At 43.6% G+C, this 23,661-nt stretch overlaps 1 protein-coding gene across 3 annotated transcripts in view; it reads right to left on the reverse strand.

Moving 5' to 3' along the window:
* dlgap1a (discs, large (Drosophila) homolog-associated protein 1a) overlaps positions 1-23,661 on the reverse strand; it is a 64,286-nt gene that overhangs the window by 6,566 nt on the left and 34,059 nt on the right. Inside the window, exons 2-6 of one of the 3 annotated variants that reach the window (XM_053651294.1) lie at positions 15,685-16,763; positions 8,754-8,965; positions 6,352-6,529; positions 6,026-6,263; positions 1-68 (exon numbers count right to left, since the gene is read on the reverse strand). The exon at positions 1-68 is cut by the window's left edge and continues 354 nt beyond it. In XM_053651294.1, coding sequence (XP_053507269.1) covers positions 1-68; positions 6,026-6,263; positions 6,352-6,529; positions 8,754-8,965; positions 15,685-16,701 — 1,713 coding nt within the window. In that variant the 5' untranslated portion in view covers positions 16,702-16,763. Of the gene's footprint in view, positions 69-6,025; positions 6,264-6,351; positions 6,530-8,753; positions 8,966-15,684; positions 16,840-23,661 lie in introns of those variants that run through there. The other 2 variants (XM_053651295.1, XM_053651296.1) reach the window with 2 other exon arrangements.

The raw sequence follows: 23,661 nt of genomic DNA on the forward strand, positions 1-23,661 counted from the left end.
GGGCTTGGTGGAGGAGCGCGGAGGCACCGGTGGAGGCGTCTTCTTATAGGTGGTGATACACGACGACACTGCAGCGCAATACACACAGTTCAGCCAATCAGACGCCGGCATTCCGAATATTCATCAGCACGGTGTTACTGATTCATGATATACAGTCATATTAAAGATTCAGATTTACAGTAAGGACACTATGTACCTGTCACTACCTACAACAAACCCCTTAATTAATAAATAAATAAATAAATAATCCACATTTCATAATATTAAGAACATTCCGTAGGGACATGCTTTTCCGCATAACATTCCATAGAGCATTGCAGATCAGTACAACCAGTCAATCAATCAATCAATCAATCAATCAACCAATCAAACATCTTTTATAAACACAGGATAAATTTGGTTTAAAGAATACAAAGTGAATCGTATGGAAAAAACAACAACAACCCAAACCCCAGAAATAATGGAATTTGTACTGAGGTTATTTATAAAGTGTTATTAAAGCTCCATCGAATCCCATCATCCAAATGTGTTTCACAAACTGTTCACTACGAGGAGGGAGAAAATCCTCAAACCCCACATTAAACACGACATAATCCCCAACGCCTGTGTGCTACAAGAGAGTGTTAACATGAGTGTACTGTGTGTGTGTGTATGTGTGTGTGTGAGTGTGTGTGTGTGTGTGTGTGTGAGTGTGAGAGAGAGAGAGAGAGAGAGAGAGAGAGAGAGAGAGAGAGAGAGAGATGAGGAAATGGAAGGAAGCCCTTAACGAGGCATTGCATTTCTTCATTTGAATTTTCTGCTGCAGTTTTTCGGAACAGCCACAAGAGGGCAGAAAAGAGTCAGAAAACAGCAAAGACGCTTTTTCACTCCATTCTTTCGTCGTTTCACACATGACATAAGAAATGTCACACTTCCTTCTTACTCGGTCACTATTTAAGAGGCAGTGGGTAGACAGGCACGCACGCACGCGCACACACACACACACACACACACACACACACACACCGGAAGTATGTGACTGTGTGGCTGAAATAATCTCTCAGTGAGAGTCTCTAAGGTCCAGCCTTCCAGTGGGTGAAAAAACACAGACGTCGCATACACACTCAATGGTGCTGACACACACACACACACACACACACACACACACACACACAAGCTGAGTGTGTGCAATAGAGATAAGGTGCCGAGGCAAACACACTCCATCAGCTTCAGAGATTTTCTTCCCAATTTCTCTCTGCTTCACTTCTCCAGCTTTAAAGGAGCCGTTGAGCGAAAGAAACATTAAATGTACACCATTTAAGATTTTTTTACAAAACGCAGTGGATCAGCGGAGACATGTTCAGCATTTGATGTTTGTTTCCATAGTTTTACGCTGGAGCTACGAGTCGAGCTCAACAAAAACATTTCCCATAAATAAACACCGTCCCAATTCGCATCATTAGACTCCATAAAACAACACCATAACCCTGGGTGCGTTTTCCAAGATGGCCGCCCTCCCATAACGTTCCAGCGTTCAGCTGCACGGTGAAGACAGACTAGCCAAATACATCGTGGTTGAGCGACTACATTTAGAGCACGAGGAAAAACGTGCGAGTTTATTAAAGCATAGAAATAAAAATAAATCAACCATAAACCGCCTAAATATCATCAGCTTAGCGGTGCTCCTGTGGTGGTGTCTTTCCATTCCACAAGACAGGACAGAGGAGTGGGAGTACATCACGCAGCACAACAGAGCAAGGAATACAATCAATAATTAAAGATCTTTAGTGACCTGTACGGTGAATTAATATAGAAACATAATACACACTGCCAGCATGTGTTTCCAAACTGCAGCGCAGTTATTAGCGTTTGCTAATTATGTTTAATAAATGCACGCCTACAGAGGTAAACAGAACTCTGTTACATTAACACAATAAAATAAATTAAATATAAACTCATAAACAGTGAGTTCCTGTAACGAACAAATACAATAAACCTGGAAATTTCGACCAGCTCCATTATTTATTTATTTTATAATGTATTTATTATTATTTTTTAACAATAAATTTTAAAATACCTAAGTTTTTTTTTAACTACAAGCAGCTTGAGGTCCTAAGTCCTGTATATCATGATTAACAGTTATATTTACACACATGCTCCCTCTGGTGGTCATACAGGTGTACTGCAGGAACAGGCAGCGACGGTTCAGTGGTCACTTCGTCCTCCCGGATATAAATAGCTCTTATTAAAAGGAAGTTAAAAGAAATATAAATACAATCTCACAAAGAACACGCATGAATAAGGGCCCAGAAAGGGTTATTTGTGGCCAGTCTGCGGAAACGCCTACACGCCGCTGAGTGTAACGCAGTCGGATATGACTCACTGTTCACCAGGAAGAGACCAATTACAGAGGGAGTGAGCTTGGAATGAGTCTAATGTGCAGTGTTATGTAAATACTGAGAGAGAGAGAGAGGTTGCAATGGAGACCGGGGCAGTTAGTGACCTCATTACGATCGCCACAATGTGTTTAGAATTTCGTAAATATTACGTACTATTCTGTTACGGTGTCTTGCGAATTTAGTTTTTTTTTTTGTTTGTTTCCTGTATCACTCAGAGCCTTGCTAAAGCCATAACAAAACGCTTTCACATTTATTTATTTATTACATATATTTCTTTCTATTTATTTATTTACCTCCATGATCTGAGTAGCGGCATTGTAAAGCATCGCTAACATTAGCCGTATAACTAACTAATGCTAACGTCGCACGAGGATCGGTAAAACGGCCGTCAAGAGATATCTGGAGACAAGTCTGATGATTTCAGTCCCACAGACAGGAAGTACACGAGGAACCGTCTTACATCAAGAAGGAGGTCATGTGAGGTTAAACCTGACGTATTTGTGAACCCAATCCTGTGTGTGTGTCTAATAACATGAGACAGATCCCTCTAATTGCTCACTCACACACACACACACACACACACACACACACACACACACAAACAGTCCTGGAAATGACCTTAATTTCCTTCACATGAGTTTGCGTGGTTGTTTTTAACGTCCAATGAGCTACTTGTCAGTTGGAATAACAGTGCGCTTTGTTGATGTAGAAATTCTGATGATACCAACAATATTCTCAGAAAAGCGTCCTGTGGTATCGCGATAATATCACACTGTCGTATCGTCCACCCAAACTTTGGTCTAATCAGAACGTCTGGGGGAAGAAAAAAAAAAAAAGAGTCAGTGGTGTGAGAAAGGCTCTCCTGCATACTAAAAGAAAGAACGAACGAAAGAAAGAAAGAAAGAAAATCCCCATTTCCGCTCTGACCCTGTCGATGGTGTTGGCTGTATCGGGGGCAGATGGCGAGTCTGCGCCACGTCTGGGCTCTCAGCTGGGGTTTTGGGACGGCCAGAGGGGTAGAGGGCGATGTTCTCAATGTCAGACCTGTCAGTTTTTCCCATAATACATCAGGGTGGGAGCGTGTGGTGTGGGCAGCTGGATGTGCTTCATGAGCAGAAGGTCATGCCTTCGTATACACAAACACACACGTCTTCTCAGAGCGCGTGAGGTGAGAAGCCATATGATAACGCTTATTACTGCGAATCCCATTTCCGGCGCACACCACCTGTCACGCGGCATCCACCCGCGTCTTATTAATGATTAAATACTCATGCTAACGCCGACATGTTGCTAACATGCTCATAACCGCATCAGGGAATTAATGAATCATTTGGCACGGACTCGAGACGGAATCTGTCGTCTTGTGGTTTTAGGGATTGAGCCAAGAAATTAGGGAAAAATATCGGATTTAATCTATACCATACGGTATATTACATTTATTTTTAAACGTGATTAAAAAAACGTGAGTAGAGCCAAACAGCGGTCAATTCACGTGGATAATATTTGCTTAAAAAGACGTTCCTGACACCGACATGCTAGATCGCCAAAAGAAGGTTTCGCATATTATGCAAATTTTGTTTAATTCGAAAGGGCGTGGCTAAAGTATCTACTTTGTATGGCTTGAGCCAAGAAATCAGGACAATGTCTACCATATTTTACAAGAAATGTACTATTTTCATGTTCGAAAACATGATTAACTCCGCCAGGGGCTAATTCATATGGACACTATTCTATTAAAAAGAAAGATAAACACTTATCCCGTGACAGAAATCAAACACGACGCAGAACAAACACTCTAAACACGCAGCTATTTCGTGAAGAGAAAAGCACTTCAGAATTAAACATGAAAACAAGTTTGTCCCTCATCCACTCCATGACTCTCTCGACGTCTCTTCGGCGTACGAGCGCCACGATAATCAGAAGCCGCACCTTGACTGCTGCTCCTCCTACAGCGCGTTAATAATCGGTTTTCATCCTGAATGTATTCCGTGTGAATAAACTCGAGTGCCTCCGTCGTGGATCTGAAGGTCAAACCCCTCAGCGAAGAATCATTCTTACATTCTTACAGCAAACAGTAAAAATAGCACTCCAGCAATTAAAAAAAACGTCGATTATAGGAAGATCAAACTCTTAAAAAAATCCCCGTTATAATCAATAATAACGCCTGTGTAATTTCATCATTTTTTTATGCTCGTGTTGAGTCTCAAACTCGTCGTGAATGGAATCGATATTTACGCAACAACTTTTCCTTTCTATTTCACTGGAATCCTGAGTGTGTTGAGGTTGCCAGATTGAGATGTTCAGCTCCTAACTTGGGATGCTGGCTATACAGTACGTTAACCCACAATATAATTACTCATACAAGTTTACGCTAAGAAAGATTAGCTGAACATCGTCAAAGCTCGCTAGAAAACCGTTAACAAGCTAACCTGCTAACACACACACACACACACACAAATTAATGCTGGTGGCGCTTTTAAAGTAACGCATAAACTTGCATAAAATGTCTCATGTTACAATAAAGAATAAAAAAATGACAGTGTTTCCTGATTTATCACGGGTTTCGCACTCTGTAGCTCGGGGACGATGAGTTTAGTCAATCTGCGAGTCGTTAGGACTGAAAACGTTTAGCTGCTCTCACGTTCGCACTCAATAATTCATCCATTTAAACCCAATTCAATCAGCAACCATCAATATTTATTCCCTTACCATCCTGAGCGCTTGTAAAATACAACCGATCAGACACTTCCTGTTCTGCATGTAACCACGACAACGTATCAATATCCGCTCATCTATCAATCCCACCGATTCACCCCGACCTGAGGGAGCAGTTAAAGCTGGAAACGTTCGACGGGTTCTGTTTAATTTCACACCGAGTCCCGCTCACAGTGGTGCAGCAGTACAGTACCGGGATTTGTGAAAGCTGTGTGAGGTAGAAAGGACCAAAGCAGGACCAGGAAAGAAAAAACTTTCACGTTTGAGAATTAAACCTCGATTCAACTTTTCCTAAATGGACTGACGTCAATTAAAATAAAATATCAGTCACAACACGCTAGGTAAACGTTTTCTAATGTGAACATAAGGATTTACATTTACACATAAGGATAACGTTTAGGGAAATGTAATCAAAATACGGTTCGTCTGTACCGGAGAAATCTAAAAAAAAAAAAAGGAATATTTAAAAGAGTGTATCAGACCTGGCAACCTTCACGCATTTTGTATAGGAGCTCCGCGTTTAAAAAATCCGAGGACGCCGCTTTGAGTTGCCCCTCAACAAGTAGAACTCGACCCCAACGGCGTTCGTGCTACTAATTATGCGTCAGAAACACTAGAACAGGAAGGAAGTTATTGAAGAAAAACACTATATTTTGGGGGCATTTGACCTTGCTGTGACCTTGACCCTGTTTGCATCAGTTTGCAACCCTAACCCTAACCCAATCGAATCTGGAACCGCTGACATCTGCGTAGTTGCTCTGAACTCGCTGATATTAACCGAAACTCTCTGACAGCCTCGCCCCCTTCCTCCTCCATCTCCCACTAGTAATGCTTTCACACATTCTTCTGCTTCTGAAGAAAAGATCTGAACGTCTTTTCGATAGCATCGCTCTAAAAAAAAAACATTATTTTGAAGAGTAGTGTATTCTGACCCGTGCTGCTCTGAATGGTCCGGACCGTGGTGGTGGTCCGTGGCGGTGATGCGGGCAGTAACGGTCCGTCCTCGTCCTGCGAGCATCCCTGATCGATGGCGCGTACGTAGCTGTGACTCCGCATCCGGAAACATCCGGGAACCGGCAAGTCCAGAGCATCCACCGCCTGAGCGTTCATCTCGCTGAAGACGCTTTCACACACAGCCTCGATCTGACCGTTCACCTCCACCTCGCTCACCTTCAGGAGCAAATATATAACAGGGAATAAATATTACCGATACGTGCATCTAAGAAGAGGTGCTGGTCAGAGGTCAGAGGTCAGAAACCTGGCTAATGGTGCTCATAGCCCTCATGTAGCTCTCGTTGCGCGAGCGGTATTGAGGCGAGGCGAGGAGAGCTTTAGGATCCAGACTCTCCATACTTCTGTTGATGGAAACTTCGCTGACGGCTCGCAGATAGCTGTGACTCCTGATCTGCAGCTTCGGGGAGTGTTCTGTAGAAATACTGTAGAGAGACGGAGAGAGAACATCAGGCAAAACACACGAGGAGCCTCAGAAACATTGAACGATTGGCAAAATTCACATGCTAATGTGATAAATATTCTGAGAAAAGGATCCACTACCAGCTCTTACTGTATAAAGTGAAGGTAATAGCGATAGGAATTCCTGCTCTTTTCAGTGAGTCAAATCATTTGACTCGAATCACCAATAAGAGTCGACTCTTTCGGCTCCCAAATGACTCTCTGCATGTTATTATTGTTCTAACTCCTAACGAAAGAACATTATTTTGCATTTCATGTTATAATATATTATTTACATAATCAGCGAGGAGATATAAATATACATCAGCTAATATAGAAAGCATACGGTAAAGCTATTTTAATATAATAAAAAAAAAACGGAACAAGTGGATTTTTGGAACATGGACCTTTAAACGAAGTCTTTTCAACATTTTAGACTAGCTCTCCATAAACATGCGGACGTTTACGTGGATTATCGCTGTCCAAAATGCAGCAATCGGACAACAACATGCACTAATGCCCGTCACGCTGCGTTTCACGATCCGCTGACAGTCTGATATTTTATTTATAGAGCTGCCGTGAGCGGTCGCCCCAGCTGAGACGGACCAGGCGTCAGATGTGCAAAGCGGATGTAGGAGAGTTTACAGAGCTTTGACTTCATCAACATTTAAAGCTGTGAAATCCCCAGTGAAAGCAACAGACAGATCGGGAGGATATGTGGGAGTTGGAGGGTTTTATTTCTCCCCCGACACGGCACATGCTCGGTGTGGCGTCGCCGTGTTCACGTCACTTCCTCAGCGAGTGTGAATTGTGAGAACACAAACTCGTGCTAAGGCCCGCATTACGTTCAGAGTGAGAGAACGAGAGAGAGAGAGAGAGAGAGAGAGAGAGAGAGTTGAGAAGAAGTGAGAAGAAATTCGTTTAAGGCCACCCACGCAGTTAACACACACACACACACACACACACACACACACACACACACACACACAGCTGACAGACAGACACATCGCCTCCAGCTGCAGCAGCATCAGCATCAGCAGGCCAAACATCAGTGGAAGCCACACACACACACGCACACACACACACACACACACACACACACACACACACACACACACACACACACTCTGAAAGCGCTGCAGGCCATTCGCCCCCGCAAAAGCCTCATGTCTCTGTCACGTAGATCAGTTTGTGTCATTTTGAACAGAATTTGGATTTCCATTAAACATGATGTCACAAGCAAACCTCAATCCTCTCAATCCATTAGCTGATTCCTGATCCTGAATATTTACCAAGGAGTCTCCAGTGTCAGTGCTTTGAAACCTTATGTTTACAATAGCAGGTGACCTGCCTTGTGGGTGTGGCCTGTCCTGCACCCGATCGTTCTGATTTGTCGCTTTACGGGGTCGTACCTAATTTGCATAGAAATGATAAAATCTCGATTTAAATCTCTATTCGCTTTGACACTGACGTCGCAGCTCTGGCTAATTATCCGGTTACGGAACCGTCGACTTCTCTGTTGGTGTAGCGTTTATAGAAAACTGTTCTCATTACACCAGACACACTGGATACGCGTCACACCAATAATACTGCAAGTCCGTTCGGGTCCTGCTGAGGACGCAGAGAGTTTCCCACCTGCAACACCTCCGGAGTCAAAACACGAAAAAAAGTGCTTTCATGGTGTCAGTGCTGCAGTTTCAAAGAAATTAAGAGTAATTACTCATAGACTCTACGGAGCGGGCTGCACGCTGTTAATTAAAACGGTGCGAATAAAGAAAGGAACCGAGCCGTTCTGCCGAGACCCTTAACTGAAATCAGCACCGAGCGAGGTTCTCCTACAGAGCCTCGGCATTCCTGTACCGCACGCGCAAATCCACGTCTGACGATATAGACTTAACGTGCAAAAGAATCTTGATTCGTAGTCAAAAGAGGCGGAGACATCGCCGGTGACGCAATGTGGGCGGGGTCAGGTAACGAGGAAAAATGTTGAAACGCTGTGCAAAATGTTATGCATATTTTTCGGCCGGGGGGGCGGGGTTTAATGACCTAACACTGTTAAGACAGTTAGCTTCCATCACCATGCAGGTTATCGATTTACATGATGAAATATTTAGTTTTGCAAGATAATATCCATATCATGCGTATGAAGGCAGTCATCGCGGTAGCTAGACGCCGGCTAGACGCGTAAACACGGAAACCTGCACTTACTTGAGCGTGGTCATCTCGGTGAGTGACGGCTGCGTGGCTTTGAGGTAGCTGGCTCGTCTCGCCTGCATCTTGGGTGACGGTTTGGGGCTTCCATCCGAGTCGCCGCTGTCGTCCTCGGCCATGGCTTTAACGTAACTGCCGCTGCGCATGCGCCTGCACGGGATGTCCTCTTCCTTCCCCATGGGGAACCCCGCCCACTCGTCCTGAGGCACCTGCAGGGTCAGAGGTCACACGCTATGACATATAGCCTAAAAAGTCTTTCTTCCAGCCTCGGTATGCCTTACGTCATATCTCAATGTCGCGCTCTCTCTCTCTCTCTCTCTCACACACACACACACACACACACACACACACACACACACACACACACACGTTAGACCCTAAAACCCTATACAGTAGTCAGTTTTCAAGATCTGACCTTATGACGATGGAAATCTTAGTCACTCAGCAGAGATAATTAATAAGAATATAATTTTCTTTCATATTACAGTTTTAATTTTTTTAAAATAAATTATGTTTTTAAATCAATTTTGTACTTTCAATTTTAATTCTGAAAATAAATAAGAATGAGAATGCGGCGTAATCAGTGCAGCACCAGTGTTTACACTTGTACACTCAAATTAGAATTAAAGTCATTTTTTTCTTCACGAATGAAAGCAAAGGTGAAAAATTGAGGAGTTTAGGAGGCCTTTTAAAGCTCTCCATAGCCTTTATTCGTTCTGGCGTTTCTATATACAGTACGATTTTGACTCTTCGCTGACCTGCTTCTTGATTCCTTCATCAGCAAGAAGACTGAATTTGTATTTGAACAAAACTGAAATAAAAGATGTACATTAAAATTCTTTCTTAATCCCATCAAGAAAGAATGATCAATTGTATATAATCTTATAATTTATACTGAATATTTTGGGGCTTTTTTTTTTTTTTTTTGCCAGACATTTCACTTTAAGGAAGCAATAATAATAAATATATCTTCTATATTTAAAAATGAATAATAATCCCAGTGTCATCACTGAAATTTAATAAATTTAAAACTGTTAAAAATGATTTAAATTGAACTATTTTTTTATTTTAGAAATAGAGAATGTCGGCTTTTACTGGTGAAATGAAGCATTTTCTTTCTCTCTCTCTTTCTCTCTCTCTCTCTCTCTCTCTCTCTCTCTCGCATGCACACACACACACACACACACACACACACACACACACACACACACACACACACACACACCCCCAGCACAGTGGGCAGAGATAATTAATGAGGCTGCCGGTGTGAGCTCGCACGATTGGGCTAACGATGCCTCCCTGCGTATCACAACATCTGTCTCAACTCCACTCGCTCACACAAACTCAGACTCAGATCAGCTCCATGAGATAATCCACATGTTCCACATCACAGATTTAGAACAATTCACACAATCTGACCTTAACGCAGAGTTCAGAGAGCTGAAACAAACCAAAAATGTACATTTTTGTACATCATTTCCAAGTCAGTCAGCTGAGACATGGTTGTTCTCGCTCTAATGCGTGTGTGTGTGTGTGTGTGTGCGTGTGCGTGTGTGTGTGTGTGCGTAGACACATGTAACACAGAGTTTTTTCTCCCTGATTTCTCACACGGCACAGAGCGAAAAATCCCACGTTAAAGAATTCCTCTGCCACAGTGTGAATCAGCGCAGAGCTACCGTTGCCGTGGAAACGGAGGGCCCTGGCGTCACAGCGGGTATAAAAGGCAGTTAGTGATAAATCCAATGTGCCCACACACACACACACACATTTATTCCTTAAAGTCACTGCTGTGGAACTGAACGTCACAACAACTGGTTTTTTAAGGTCATGTGACGAACAACCCAGTCTCCTTTCGCTCCAGAAGCTTCAAGATGTAAAAGTCTGTCAGTATGTGAAGATTTCAGGACATGATGTTCACAATAATATCTGACTAGCCTTGTATATAAACACCAGTAAGCGATGTGAGGATATGGCAGAACGATACGTCCTAATATTGCGGGGGAAAAACCACAGATCTGAAGTCAAATATTATAGATTTAAAGAAATTAAGCTGCAAATATAGTTCAGTTTCACTATCTTCACGTGTGCACGCGTAGCTGCTACATGAGCAGCATTGCTCACACAGTCTCCTGCGTAACTTGTGTGTATTCGAAGCATTAACAGCTCTATCCACTAGAGGGCAGACTAGAGCTAAAACGTTCGTGACCGGCAACATGGCGAGGGTGGAGGAGACGACTTTATAGCTCATCTTGCGAAAACAGAAGAAACAGCAGCAGCACTGATGCATCGCTTTAAAAGACAACGACTGAAATGAGTCGACGCAACAACTATACATCAATTATTACCGAAAAAAATGGTAGGCCTACCGGAGAGTCTGAGCAAAGCTGCTCACACATCGATCGGAGGATACTAAATCGAATCATATCAAATCGTATCATAGCGGATTCAGTGGTTTCATCAAATATCGAATTGTTACCTGGTGTTTACTGTACTTAAAAAGAATCTCTGTGAAAATGGAGACTATGTTTATCTGGTTTATCTGGTACTACAGCGCCCCCGCTGCTCACTCTGGTATTGCACCACACAGACACGTAGCGTTAATTTCCGAGAACGTACACAAGCGACGCTCCAAACGACTGCAGGATACATGCGGCATCCATGTTGCGTATGCAAGTACTCTCCAGTGACACGGGCAGAAGGGGGCGCTGCAAATCTCATGTCATTGTTGCTCAAAATGATGACAGAAATTCAATGTCATGATAAACCGCATCACAATACTCTCACGATATCTGTGAGTGTCCAGGGGAAGCGTCAGTCATTTTATAACCAATAATATCACCAAGCTGATTGGATATTCCCACATCACCTATTCGATTTCTTCCTTATTTTCTGTTTTAATTTATTTCTGGAGAACTTTAGGTCCAAGACAAATAATCGGAATACCCAAGATCCTCAATAATTTGAAATAACGTTTTCTCCACCCTTCTTCACCCCTGCTAGCATCGTACTGAGCTACGCCATGAGCAATCTAGTCCGGTTTGGTCTACAGTATGTGACTCTGAAGTGATCGATTGTGTCATGTGTGTAGTCCCTGTCGACCGTGAGTTTGATGAGATGTGAAATCGCGCTGACATACGCTAGATTTCTGCTAAACTCTTCCACAAATGCTGCCTTCTTTGACTTTCCAAAACACACTAGGAGATTTCCCTGAGAGTCTGAGCACTAAGCACCCGACTGAGCTGAAATCCACAGTGCAGGCTCCCAGCATGCCAACCCGCTCCGACTTCCTGCCTCATTTAGGGGATAAAAGATCCTGTCGAACATCACAGCATCCAATTCCGCTCGTTACAGTCATCCAAGATACGTTTCTGGATGTTTCTCTGGAACACCGTTCGGTATTTTCCACAACAGGCTTCCAAGATGTCCTAAAGCGCTGTGCTTAAAAGCTTGTCTTAAAAGGCCATGAGTAATAATAACGGAGGTCATTATATATTATTATGGCCTTAAAAGGTCACACATTTTTATGGAGTTAAATTGCTAGGGCAAAATGACCATGTTTTTGTAGATATCCTCACAACTTCAAAAGTTCTCTCTCTCTCTCTCTCTCTCTCTCTCTCACACACACACACACACACACACACAATTTGAACAAGATCTCAAGAAGTCCTAACAGCTGTTAGACATGCTATCAAAACCATTACAGATAATTTGGCAGCACGATCATCCAGCGCTCGAGTGGGATTAACCACCTCGCTCGAAAGCGAAGTGCCATCCCGCATCCCACAATCTGCAACTGTTCAAAAAAAAAAGAACAACCCTGAACATTCATTCACAGTTACTATGGCAACCGGGGTTCTGAATTTAGCACGTCCAAAAAAAAAAAAAAAAAAGAAAAAAAAAAAAAAAAGAAAAAAAAAGAAAAAAAAAGAAAGAGATACAAGTTATTCTTTGCAATTTCCGAGCGTGAGAGAGAACATGGCAGAAATCCTCTCTTTGGAAGGAGGAGGATGTGTGACTGAGAGGCTGTGAATCACAGTCAATCACTCGTAATGCATCTCTGTGCTTCTAGTCTGTTAAGGCTTCATTTTTTAAAGTGTTCTTTATTACAGTTGGATAAAGTTGCTATATTATATTTGTGAGTAAATTTATGAAGCATGCTTGTTCATGGAAAATGCGTTCTATATATCTATACATAATTATTTCATACCGGTATTTCATATAATTTCTACCCCTAGCCAGTTCAGGTATTTCATATCTTCCAGCTCAAGCACACCTGGTGCAACTAATGAAGCCCTTGATCAGCTGTATCAGGTGTGCTTGTGAGAACAGCTGGTTTGTATGTTAGTGCTGTTGTGAGGGATTCTATTCAGGGGGGTGAATAATTTTGAGACTGGAGAAATCATTATAAGTTGCACTTTTGTTTGATTTGTTCACCGCATACAGCTGAAAGTCTGTACATTTTGACAATAAACCTGATTTGCAATGCGGGCTGAATCATTTTGATTGCAACTGTATATATATATCATTTATCAATTTAATTTCTATTGCTACAAGTACAAACCAAACAACTGACAATTTACTAGGACTGACAGGAACAGAGGCCACACCTCCTCTATAGAGACGGACACACACAGAGGCCATGCCCCCTAGGAGACCGACAGGTACAGATGACTTTACCGGAACTGACCAGAAAAGAGGCCATGCCTCCTTCAATAAGACTGCTAATCACAGGCCACGCCTCTTTATCTGAGACTGACAGGCACATCAACCACACCTCTTTCACGAGGACTGACAGATACACAGGCTACACCTCTTTCTGAGAGAGTGACAGGCCCATAGGCCACACCTCCTTCACTGAGTGACAGACACATAGGCCACATCTTGCTCACTGACACTGACTGGCTCAGAGGCCACGCGTCCTCTAAGTCGATGAGGCACAGAGGACACACCTCCTTCACTACATTTACGGCATTGGGCAGACGCCCTTATCCAGAGCGATTAACGTTAATCTCGTTTATAAAACTGAGCAGTTGAGGGTTAAGGGCCTTGCTCAAGGGCCCAGCACTGGGGCTCATGACCTTCCGATCAGTAGTCCGATATCTTAACCAGTAAGCTACCACTAGAATTGACAAGCCATGCCTCCTTTACTGAAACTGAGGCACAGAGTCTACACCTTCACTGTAATGGAGTCACAGAGGCCATACCTTCTGTACTGGAATTGAGGCCACACCCCCTTCACTGGGTCTTTGTTTACCACCATGGGCTTCAGTTTTTGCACTGTAACACTGAGGTTAGCGTCAGCGAATGTCAAGGTGCCATTTATTTCCCCCTCCTCAACGCTGCTGTGATAATTACTGCAGGTCTCGTGTTTAATGACCCTTTAATGACAGGCATTTATTACCCAGAACTTTTCCTCAGTTTCTATTTGCATCTCATATTTTTGGTGCGCATAGTGCAAACTACTGCAGGTCTCGTGTGTAATGACCCTTTAAAGACAATTATTACCCCGAATGTCTATTAATATTTCATTGTACAAGTCCCAGTTCATCATACGCGCCATATTAGCATTTCATATGCATCATTCGTGACCGCGTTATTAGCCTAGCAGGGTGTATAAAATGATGAACTGTTATACTACACTGTTTATGTTAGTTAAATGTGTGTTCATTTGCAGTAATATATCTGGTGTATTGTACATTTAGACACGGTGAATCCAGCTAGCATTTGCTAGCAAGCTACATGTTTCACTTACGTCTCACGATCATGTTTTGCAACCGGCTGATAAAACTGTAACCTAAGCTCCGCCCCTCGTTGACCCAGGGATACCTGTCACTCAATCCCAGGATGTGCTCTCCATGCAGCTGTTGCCTACACGATGTGGTAAGAGTCGAACCCGAAAGCTGGGCTATCTGAATAATTAAACATGTGATGCAACCCACCATCAGCACTCTTCTCTCCTTCTGAAGTGCTTTTATGCAGATTTAAATAATTGAACGTGTGATGAAACGAAGGCTCCCACATCTTCCTTGGAAGCGAAACAGTCAACGCTTAACTCGGGATTTGAAATCCTCAGACGCTCACTTTGTCACTTGGGATCCAAACCAATCAGAAGCACTTTTCATTTCATTTAAATCACACATCAAACAGACGTACACACCCGTCCCGTGTCCCTTCTTTATTTTACACATGCATACACATTAGACCAGTCACAATTATGACATTTCGAATTATCGTTCTTTAAACATCAACAATCTACGGTTTGACTTTATTTCCACTCGATGCTGCATTAATAACAGAGCGTAACGGCCCATTCGCACACGAAGCGACTACAGGTTATTACGAGGACAGCTAGGAGAAATGAAACGACGTGTATCCGGTGTATGACGATGACCAGCATGGCGTGAATGTCATCCTGAGTGTGTTTAAAAATTCTAATTAGACCTTTATAGTAGTGCAACAACGCACATACTGTACATGTACTGGACATATAAGCAAGCAAAATCTCTGTCTGGACTGAAGCCTATCTAAGATCAACTCAAATATTTGTGGTTACTCAATGATGTTATAATTGTGACAGTTCTAATACACACCACCTGAATAATGCGTAAATGATAGAAAGAACTGGGAAAAATTATAGAGAAAGAGATGAAATATTAAAGGTTCAGAGGTTAATCAAAATATCGGAAATAATACATGATCATCTAACTAGAAAGTAAGGCGGCTAGTGGTTTGCACTTACTTCTCAGCAGAACTCAAATCAAAGCTGGAGCCTCTCTCCAGGAGAAAGCAGGAGGAGAGGAGGAGGAAGAGGATGTGACGGTGGTGGTGGTGAGGGTGAAAGTGAAGGTAGGTGAGGTAAGCATGGGTGTGCAGGGGGGAAATTATTAATAAAGGGTGTTGGAATTTTTTAAATTTGGATGTGGCATACCTGCAAGAATTGGCATGTGCGCTCCTGCTGACAAGCTTCTGCTTTCACTAGCGCCTTATCTAGATTTACAGCGGCCTGCTGGTACACCTGGCGCGCCCTGCTCACCGTGAGAGAGGACGACCATGCGCTCTTCTTCGCCAGCTGTGCCACATCCGTGCCCGGTGCCGTGATGGCGCACGACGTGCACTTGGCTACGTCGCTGCTGCTGCGCGAATTCTTCAGCGTCGGCTCTGCTCCGCACGCCTCCAGGAAGTACTGAGACTGCGCCCGCTCCGGGTGACGTCCCACGGTCATGATGCCTGGCGCGGCATGGCGCAGAGGGCAGACGTCCCGCTCCAGTTCGTCCGAGCTCCAGTATCCCGAGGGTGGTGTCCGCTGCTTGGGCTCAGCCGATTTGCAGCGCTCGCGGCTCTTGCTCCGTTTGCGCTGCCGTGGTGTCGGCGCCGGCGTGTTCTCTCCGTCTGGACTGGCTTTGCTTCCGTTCATACTGCTCTTACTGTGTCCGTGCCCATGTCCACCGTGGTGAGGCCCCTCTAACGAGTGTGACTTGGTAAAAAGTTTCTGCACCGAGTGCACCAAGTGCCGGATACGCCCAGGACTGTCATTTCGCTGCTCTAAAGCGGCCGCAGCAGCCGCTGCACGTTTATACTGCAGTGTGTGATAGCCATCCCGTGCCATTGGAAGCTGCCGATCGAGATGTTCCAGCAGGCTAACTGGCACTCGTTGGCATTTTCCCGGAGGCCCCATTCCACCCGTGTACGGCACGACAGCACACTCTTCTTTAGGCTCATGGCTTGTGCTGTAGTGGCGCCGCGGGAAGGTCCCGTAAGGCACCACACAATCCGGCTGGTACGAGCTCCGTGACGAGTAATACGGATGATCAGGAGGAGGTGGAGCCTCGATCTGGCTGATGAGGTAGGGCTTGCGATCACCGTGGTGACCCATAGGGTCATACGAAGGCTCGCAGGCCACCATGTGGTGGTGACTGCGGCTGCTGGAAAGGCCTTTCATCATCATCACGGGGCCAGGGTCATGTACACACACACACTACTAACGGCTCCGTACTCTCCCCACTGGACCTGTAGAGAATAAAACAAACATGTGATAAACAACTCCACACGCTAAGCTCATTGTAGGTAGACCTGATACACTCGATTCTTTCCCAGTCCACATGTTCGACTCCACATGTTCGATGCTCTAACACACCACAGCTTTTAATGCAGCCCTTGACCAGGGTCGCTTATGACCTGGAACGCTCCTCCTATGTTCTAGAAATAGTGGATTTCCACCCTGGTAATTTCTGGTGCTTACAGATACAGTTTGCGAGGTTATTTCGATACGAATGTGGACAAGAATTAGCAAACTTTGGACTAATGTTGCAAAAGTCCAATCCCTGACTTGACCCTCTTGTCTATTTCTATCTATTCCTCAAAATCTATCTGAGATTTAGTGATACTGATGGTGTGATTTATGACTTCACACCACTGCAGCTGGAGATAATAATAATAATAATAATAATAATAATAATAATAATAACAATAATACCTGAGCATACAGAGATTCCTTTACTGACAGCAGAGCTCACTTTATCTATTGCAGCCCAGTTCTGGATGCCTGACTTCAGCATACCATGTCTGCTGGGAAACCTGCAGTGATCTGAGGTTCCCTCACGACTCCCAGCACTTTCCCACTGACTCTGGGATCTACCTTATTTTACTCTCCTCCTAACACCCCCCCCCCCCCACCCCCCCACTTGGTGGGCAATCTCCATAAGCAATCACGGGAAAAATGAAGATTGATTGTGCTATTTTTTGCAAACCGGTTGGATATATTTAGCCGAGGAGGATAAAACCGAGAAGCGGAGCGCAGCAGGAGGTCTCCGAGCCCTCTCCCCTACAGAGCAGCGATGCTCCTCGTGGCATCTCCGCTCCTCATTATTGCGCTCTGTCAGTCACAAAGCAGCATCCGTTTCATTCAGAACGCCGCTCTGTCAACCGCAATCTGGGTAATTGCAGGTGGCGAGCGGGGCCTTATTCAGCTGCGCTAATTACGGTGACGTCGAAGATGAAGAGGCGAAGCTGCCTCAGGAAGAGAGCGCTACAGGAGGGAGAGTGGAAAAGGGACAGTATGACTCGTGAGAGAGACAGAAGGAGAGAACAGCCTAACCCGTTATTAGAGAGGTTATTATTGGGCATTGTGACAATGTAATGGCAGAGGGCTACAGTGGCTTGGAGCACAAAGCGTCTGATCTCAAACACATGCGCGCACACACACACACACACACACTCACATACGCACACAGGAAGAATGGGGATCATTTAAAGGAAGCCATTGTACAGAGAGCTAGAATCACGCAGGGATCCACAGGGGTCGCATTAGGAAGAATGGCTCGGTGCTAAGCACAGTGTATTAGCAAAATCGTCCGTATGATCCATTAACTACCTGAATGTCTGTAGCGCTAAGAAACTACACATTACCACACGGCCACTGTTCTTTTTACTGTTATTTATTAATCCAGCATTATAAAACAAACTGTCCAGTGCTGTCCGTCACTGCTTACACCGTGAACCGTAACTGAACAAGGTGATGGGGTTCGTTTTCCCCACACAACACCGATTTTTAATAAAATTCACAGCGTAACTCGTGATAAAGACAAATTCCTACAGAGTTCACGCTCCGCTTAACTTGGGCAGACATTTTTACATGGAAGCGAAGGAGGTGATTGTGATCGAGAAAAGCAGGGCTATACTACGGCTAAACGCTTCAGGTTACCAACATGTAGTTTTATTTACGTACCGAATTTATCTCCTGTGTGAACAAGCTAAAAATTAGCAATGGCTAAATAGCTTGTTAGTCTGTAGAGTAGATACTGGTGCGGTATACAAAACAACAGGTTAGCACCAAATTAAGGAATATAAGCGTAGCTTCGTAAAAATAACTACAGTAAAAACACTGGCACATAATTGAATTACGCTAAAGTCATAACGATAGCATAGACGTTTCACTGGACAAATCAAAGCAGCTAGTCAAGGTGGAAAAGGAGGCTGTAGGTTATGAAGCACAGTGATGCTGGAAGAATAGAGAGGGTAAAATCGAAGAAAAAGCAGTAAAAGAAAATAAGACTTGGACAGTGAGTCGTTCTCTCGAAGGTGACATGGAGAGAGTGTTAACATTTTATTACAGCAGTAGAGCTTAGGCAGCACAGTGGTCTAAAAACCACACACACACACACACACACACAAACACACACACAGTTCCCACTGCCCCTTCCAATTAGTATGATGTACACTACAGTGGCCACACTCCCTCCACATCAATTTGACACCACACCGTTCAATAAATCGGATCTCGTTACGAGCCGAACCCACCGTCATGTGCTCTCACCGTGATGGTTTCTTCCACTGGCTTTGTTTCGTACAGCGTGGATTACACAAGCCCTTGTTTTGAAGTGCCTATAAAAGCACAATCACCACTTCCCAAATCTCCATGATGCAGCTCTGCCTGAAAGCCCCGGAGACCTGCAGAATGAGAAACGTCTAACGGCTCGTGTTACGTCCCTGCAGCGGCCCCCGAGTGCGATCCGAGAAAAAGAAAAGATTCTCTTTTAAATTTCTTTCTAATGAAAAAACACACCTGGTAAAGCACATCCCCATGATGGGGGGAGTGTTATTACTGCCATTGTCACAGCACGAGACCCCTCGTCTACTCGTCGGTTGTGTACAAAAACAAATAAATAAATAAATAAAATTCTCTGGCTTGCCTGGGTCATGCTTCTGTTTCTATCTGTCAGTCTTAATAAAGGAGGTGTGGTCTTTTTACCTGTCAGTCTTAATAAAGGAGGCATGGCCTTTTACCTGTCAATCTCAAGAAAGGAGGCGTGGTCTTTTTTGCTTGTCAGTCTCAATAAAGGAGGTGTGGCCTCATGATTAAGTACAGCAAATGATGCAATTGCATGAATTCATTTTGTCACCTGACACCATCATTATTACAAAGGCCACCGTCTTACATTCCATACACGCAGAGACCTGTGTAAAAATATCCATCTGTTTGTTTCATAAGCATTAATGAACAGGCCTCGCAGTGGGAGTAATTAATTTCAGAGGTGACGGGAGTCAAACAGCAGCAGAACAGGGACTGATGGAGACGTAGAAATGAGTAGAGAGATGACAGAAATGTTCACACTCAGCACTCAGGTGGAGTCACTTTCCTGATGAGGTCCCGAATTTAAAAGGTGATGAGGACACTAACAGGAACGCTTGTCTCTTCTCTCTGATCAGTAATCTAAATTTACAGACTGACCTCAGAGCCTTCTTAAAAGCCTGCCTTTCTTTTCCAGCAGAATAAATATGCATATCAGCTGCGGAGGACAGAACTGCCAGCTTTTAACCACAAAACAACAGGAGGAAGGTCTAGGAGTTCTTTCCTTCCTCTCCCTTTCCTTCTTTCCTATCCTTGTCTTCTGTTACTTTACTTTTCCTTCCTTCCCCTTTTCTTGTTTCTTATCCCTTTCCCTTTTTCCTCCCTTCATATCAATTACACCTTTCTTTCCCTTTCCTTCATTCCTCCCCCTTTCCATCCTTCATTTTCCTTTTCTTTCCTTCCTTCTGTTTTCTTCTTTCTTTTCAGTTTTATTCCTTCCTTTCTCTTTCCTCTCCCTTTCCTTCCTATTACCTTATTCATGGTTTCATCTTTCTTTTCTATCGTCCTTTCCTTCTTTCATGTCCCTTTTCTGGCAGTCTATTTTCTTCCTTCATCTCCTTTCCTTCCTTCCTTAATCTCTCTTCCCATCCTTTGTCTCCTCCCTCTTTCCCCTTCCTTCCTTCCTTCCTTCCTTCCCATTTCTTTTCTTAATCTCCCATTCCTTCCCTTGCCTCCATCTTTCTTTTATCCTTTCACCTTCCTATCTTCCTTCCCCTTTCTTCATGCCTTCCTTTCCTTTTCCCCCTTCCTCTTCCTTTTCTCCCTTCCCCTCCTTTCATCACACACTCGACAGGACGAGAAGCTAACAGACAATGTGTGCAGCAGATACATCGATCACCACGCGGCACCCTGGACAGGAGCCTGATTAATAATTTACATGGGCCTGTCATCTGATTCCCACCATAACTCAATAATCACTTGACATTTATTTAGTGCAAACGGGATTACACGTCTGCAAAACCACATTACTCGTGTCTGGCTGAAAAATGTTCAAAATGTCACATCAGCTAGTACCTTAATGAGCAAAGGTGCTTGCTAATGATTAGCCTGAGTGTAAGGCAGTGAGAAGAGCCTGATTCTGAGGCTCGGCGTACGCCCACTTACTCCACGCTCTTTCAGAAAAAAAAAGGACGAAGAGAGGCTTTGAAGTCAGCTGATTGTGTAATTAGCCGGCGTTCGTACAGCGGTGGCTCTGGTGCATGTACTAAATCGATGCATCGGCCCTTATTGTGCATTTCGGTGACTCAGAAGCCTTCCTGTGAGCCAGAAATAAAACGCAACTCGGCTAGATGCCGTCTCTTCCCACACACACGGAGAACTGGGACTAAGAACCGAGGGAGAGAGGGCAAGAAGAGCTAGCAGAAGAGTGTTCACATGCCATTAGAGCACTCCGTGACTGCTGTGTGAGAGTCACCTCAACGGGTTGACGTATACTGAAGCATTCACGCGTTTTCAGTCTGTTTAAAGACGCAGTACGTAGCGTTTAGCGCCCTCTGCTGCCTGCTAGGTCATACTGCAACCGCGATAAAAACATTTATTTCATTGTGCATAGTTTCTGAATTAAAACTACATTTTACTCGTGAGTTGCCTTTTAGGGAGAAGAAGCAGAGATGGGAGGTGGAGCTTATTTCAGGGCCGGAAATAAATGTAAACATAGAGTTGTGTTAAATGGCGGCCGCAGGCATCCATGTACCGTTAGCCGTGTTAGCATTGTTAGTCATGCAGAATTTTTTTTGAGACACACCTCTGATCTGATGCAATGGCACCGAATATCTGCTTTTTCTCTATATTACTCTTGTTGGGAGAGCATTGTGAGCAGTGTGAGCAACACACACACACAAACTCCTTTTAAGTTATGATAATCAAAACAGCTGAAAGCAACACACTAGGTCTTTGTGAAAGTATGCATTAAAGTGTAAGTGTGTGTGTGTGTGTGTGTGTGTGTGTGTGTGTACAAATAAGTTCCACTCCAGAAATATCTCGGCGGACGTAGGGTGAACATCACCATGGAAACAGATGGCTTTCGTACAAATCACAGAAGCCCTGCACCAAAATGTTCATGTGCCTTTAAAAGCATTCACACACCAATACACACATGCACACACACACATTATCTCTGAGTGATCAGATAGAAAACACTACTACAACTAAAGCTAATACTAGAGTATAATAACCCCTAATAAATTATCTCTCTCACACACACTCACACACACACACACACACACACACACACACACACTCCATTAATACACTACTATTCATGTCATCCTGTGATGTTTGTGGGTTTTATGTTATCCACCATATGGTAATGCAGGATTTTAAAAAACAACACAATTGGTTCACTGTTGCTACGAGCTAGCATTAGCATAAAATCTCTCTCTAGGAAAATACATACATGCCTTTGAGATGATGTTACATACATTTCTGTTCCGTTATCTTGGGAAAAGTACGTTTTTAAATACTAAAGGCTTTTATGACTAGAAAGTTAGCCTTACGTTAGCCCTACCTTAGCTAGCTAGCATAGTTTCTAGGCAAATGATGGGCAAAATTAGAAGAACTGGTGTCATTTATCAGCAGATGTCTCACCGTTTCTGATTAGTTACATCTTGAGGACAAGTTTTAAGTCTTGTCATTGAAATCATTAAGCTAAAAACAAGTTTTAAAACTGTCGACGAGTCAGGAATTTCATTCCTCACTCTCGTCACTGTATTAGCTATTAGCTGAATGATAAGCTAGAAGTGTGAGGGGTTAAACTGCTTCCTGGAGAGACGGGTTTTTTCCTTCTTACACTTTAATCCCGAGACCTTGCCTGCTCTCCTTCTCACTCTCTCTTTCTCTCTCACTCTCTCTGAACAAACAGTGCTGAGTAAGTGACTAGTGAAGCGAACTCTCCGGAAAAGAAGGGCAGCTTATAAATATTTAATGCAAACACAAACGCTAGCCTCGCTAATATCCTCATTCAGCACTCGGGCATGTGGGAAAACTAGAGAGGAATCAAGAAATCTCCCGACAGATTTAATCAGCAGGATTCAGTGATAAACTTCTCAGCACAGATTGATGGAGCGCAGATATTTTTCTTCTGTTCACAGATGCACGAGTGTGTTTTATCCAAAGTGAGCATTTCACTGCATTTTTCTTTATATTAGCACAATACACTGCTTAACAGACATGTTTCATTCATGGTCAGTGTTCGACGATTCAGTCTTTTTGAACGAGTCAGTCAGGTGAACGAATCAGTATCGGTCAGTGAAATGTACAGAGTCGTTCCTTTGGTTCAGTTGTTGCTGACAGGATTCGCAAATTCGAACCGCAAAACTGAAATTTGGACGCTAAAACATATAGATTTTACATCAATTTACAGTCTATAATGATCCGTCTCTGTTTTAAACATCAGAGAGTCACATTTGCAGTTGCACATATGCCGAATCAGATCCGTGAGTCATTTCGGTCATGGCTGAACTCCGCTCCTTTCTCGGTGTTTGAATCAGTGAGTCTCTTCTTTCAAGATGTAGATTCATTCCTTCTATCACTATTTCAGTCGATGAATCATTCGTTCATGGCTGAGATTCGCTCATCTCTCAAGTGTTTGAATCAGTGAATCTTCCTTTTCAAGACCTAGATTCTCTCCTCTATCACTATTTCAGTCAATGAATCATTTGTTCATGGCTGAGATTCGCTCATCTCTCAAGTGTTTGAATCAGTGAATCTTCCTTTTCAAGACCTAGATTCTCTCCTCTATCACTATTTCAGTCAATGAATCATTTGTTCATGGCTGAG

Source organism: Ictalurus furcatus, chromosome 20 (genome assembly GCF_023375685.1).
Source record: "Ictalurus furcatus strain D&B chromosome 20, Billie_1.0, whole genome shotgun sequence".
NCBI classification, from domain to species: Eukaryota; Metazoa; Chordata; class Actinopteri; order Siluriformes; family Ictaluridae; genus Ictalurus; species Ictalurus furcatus.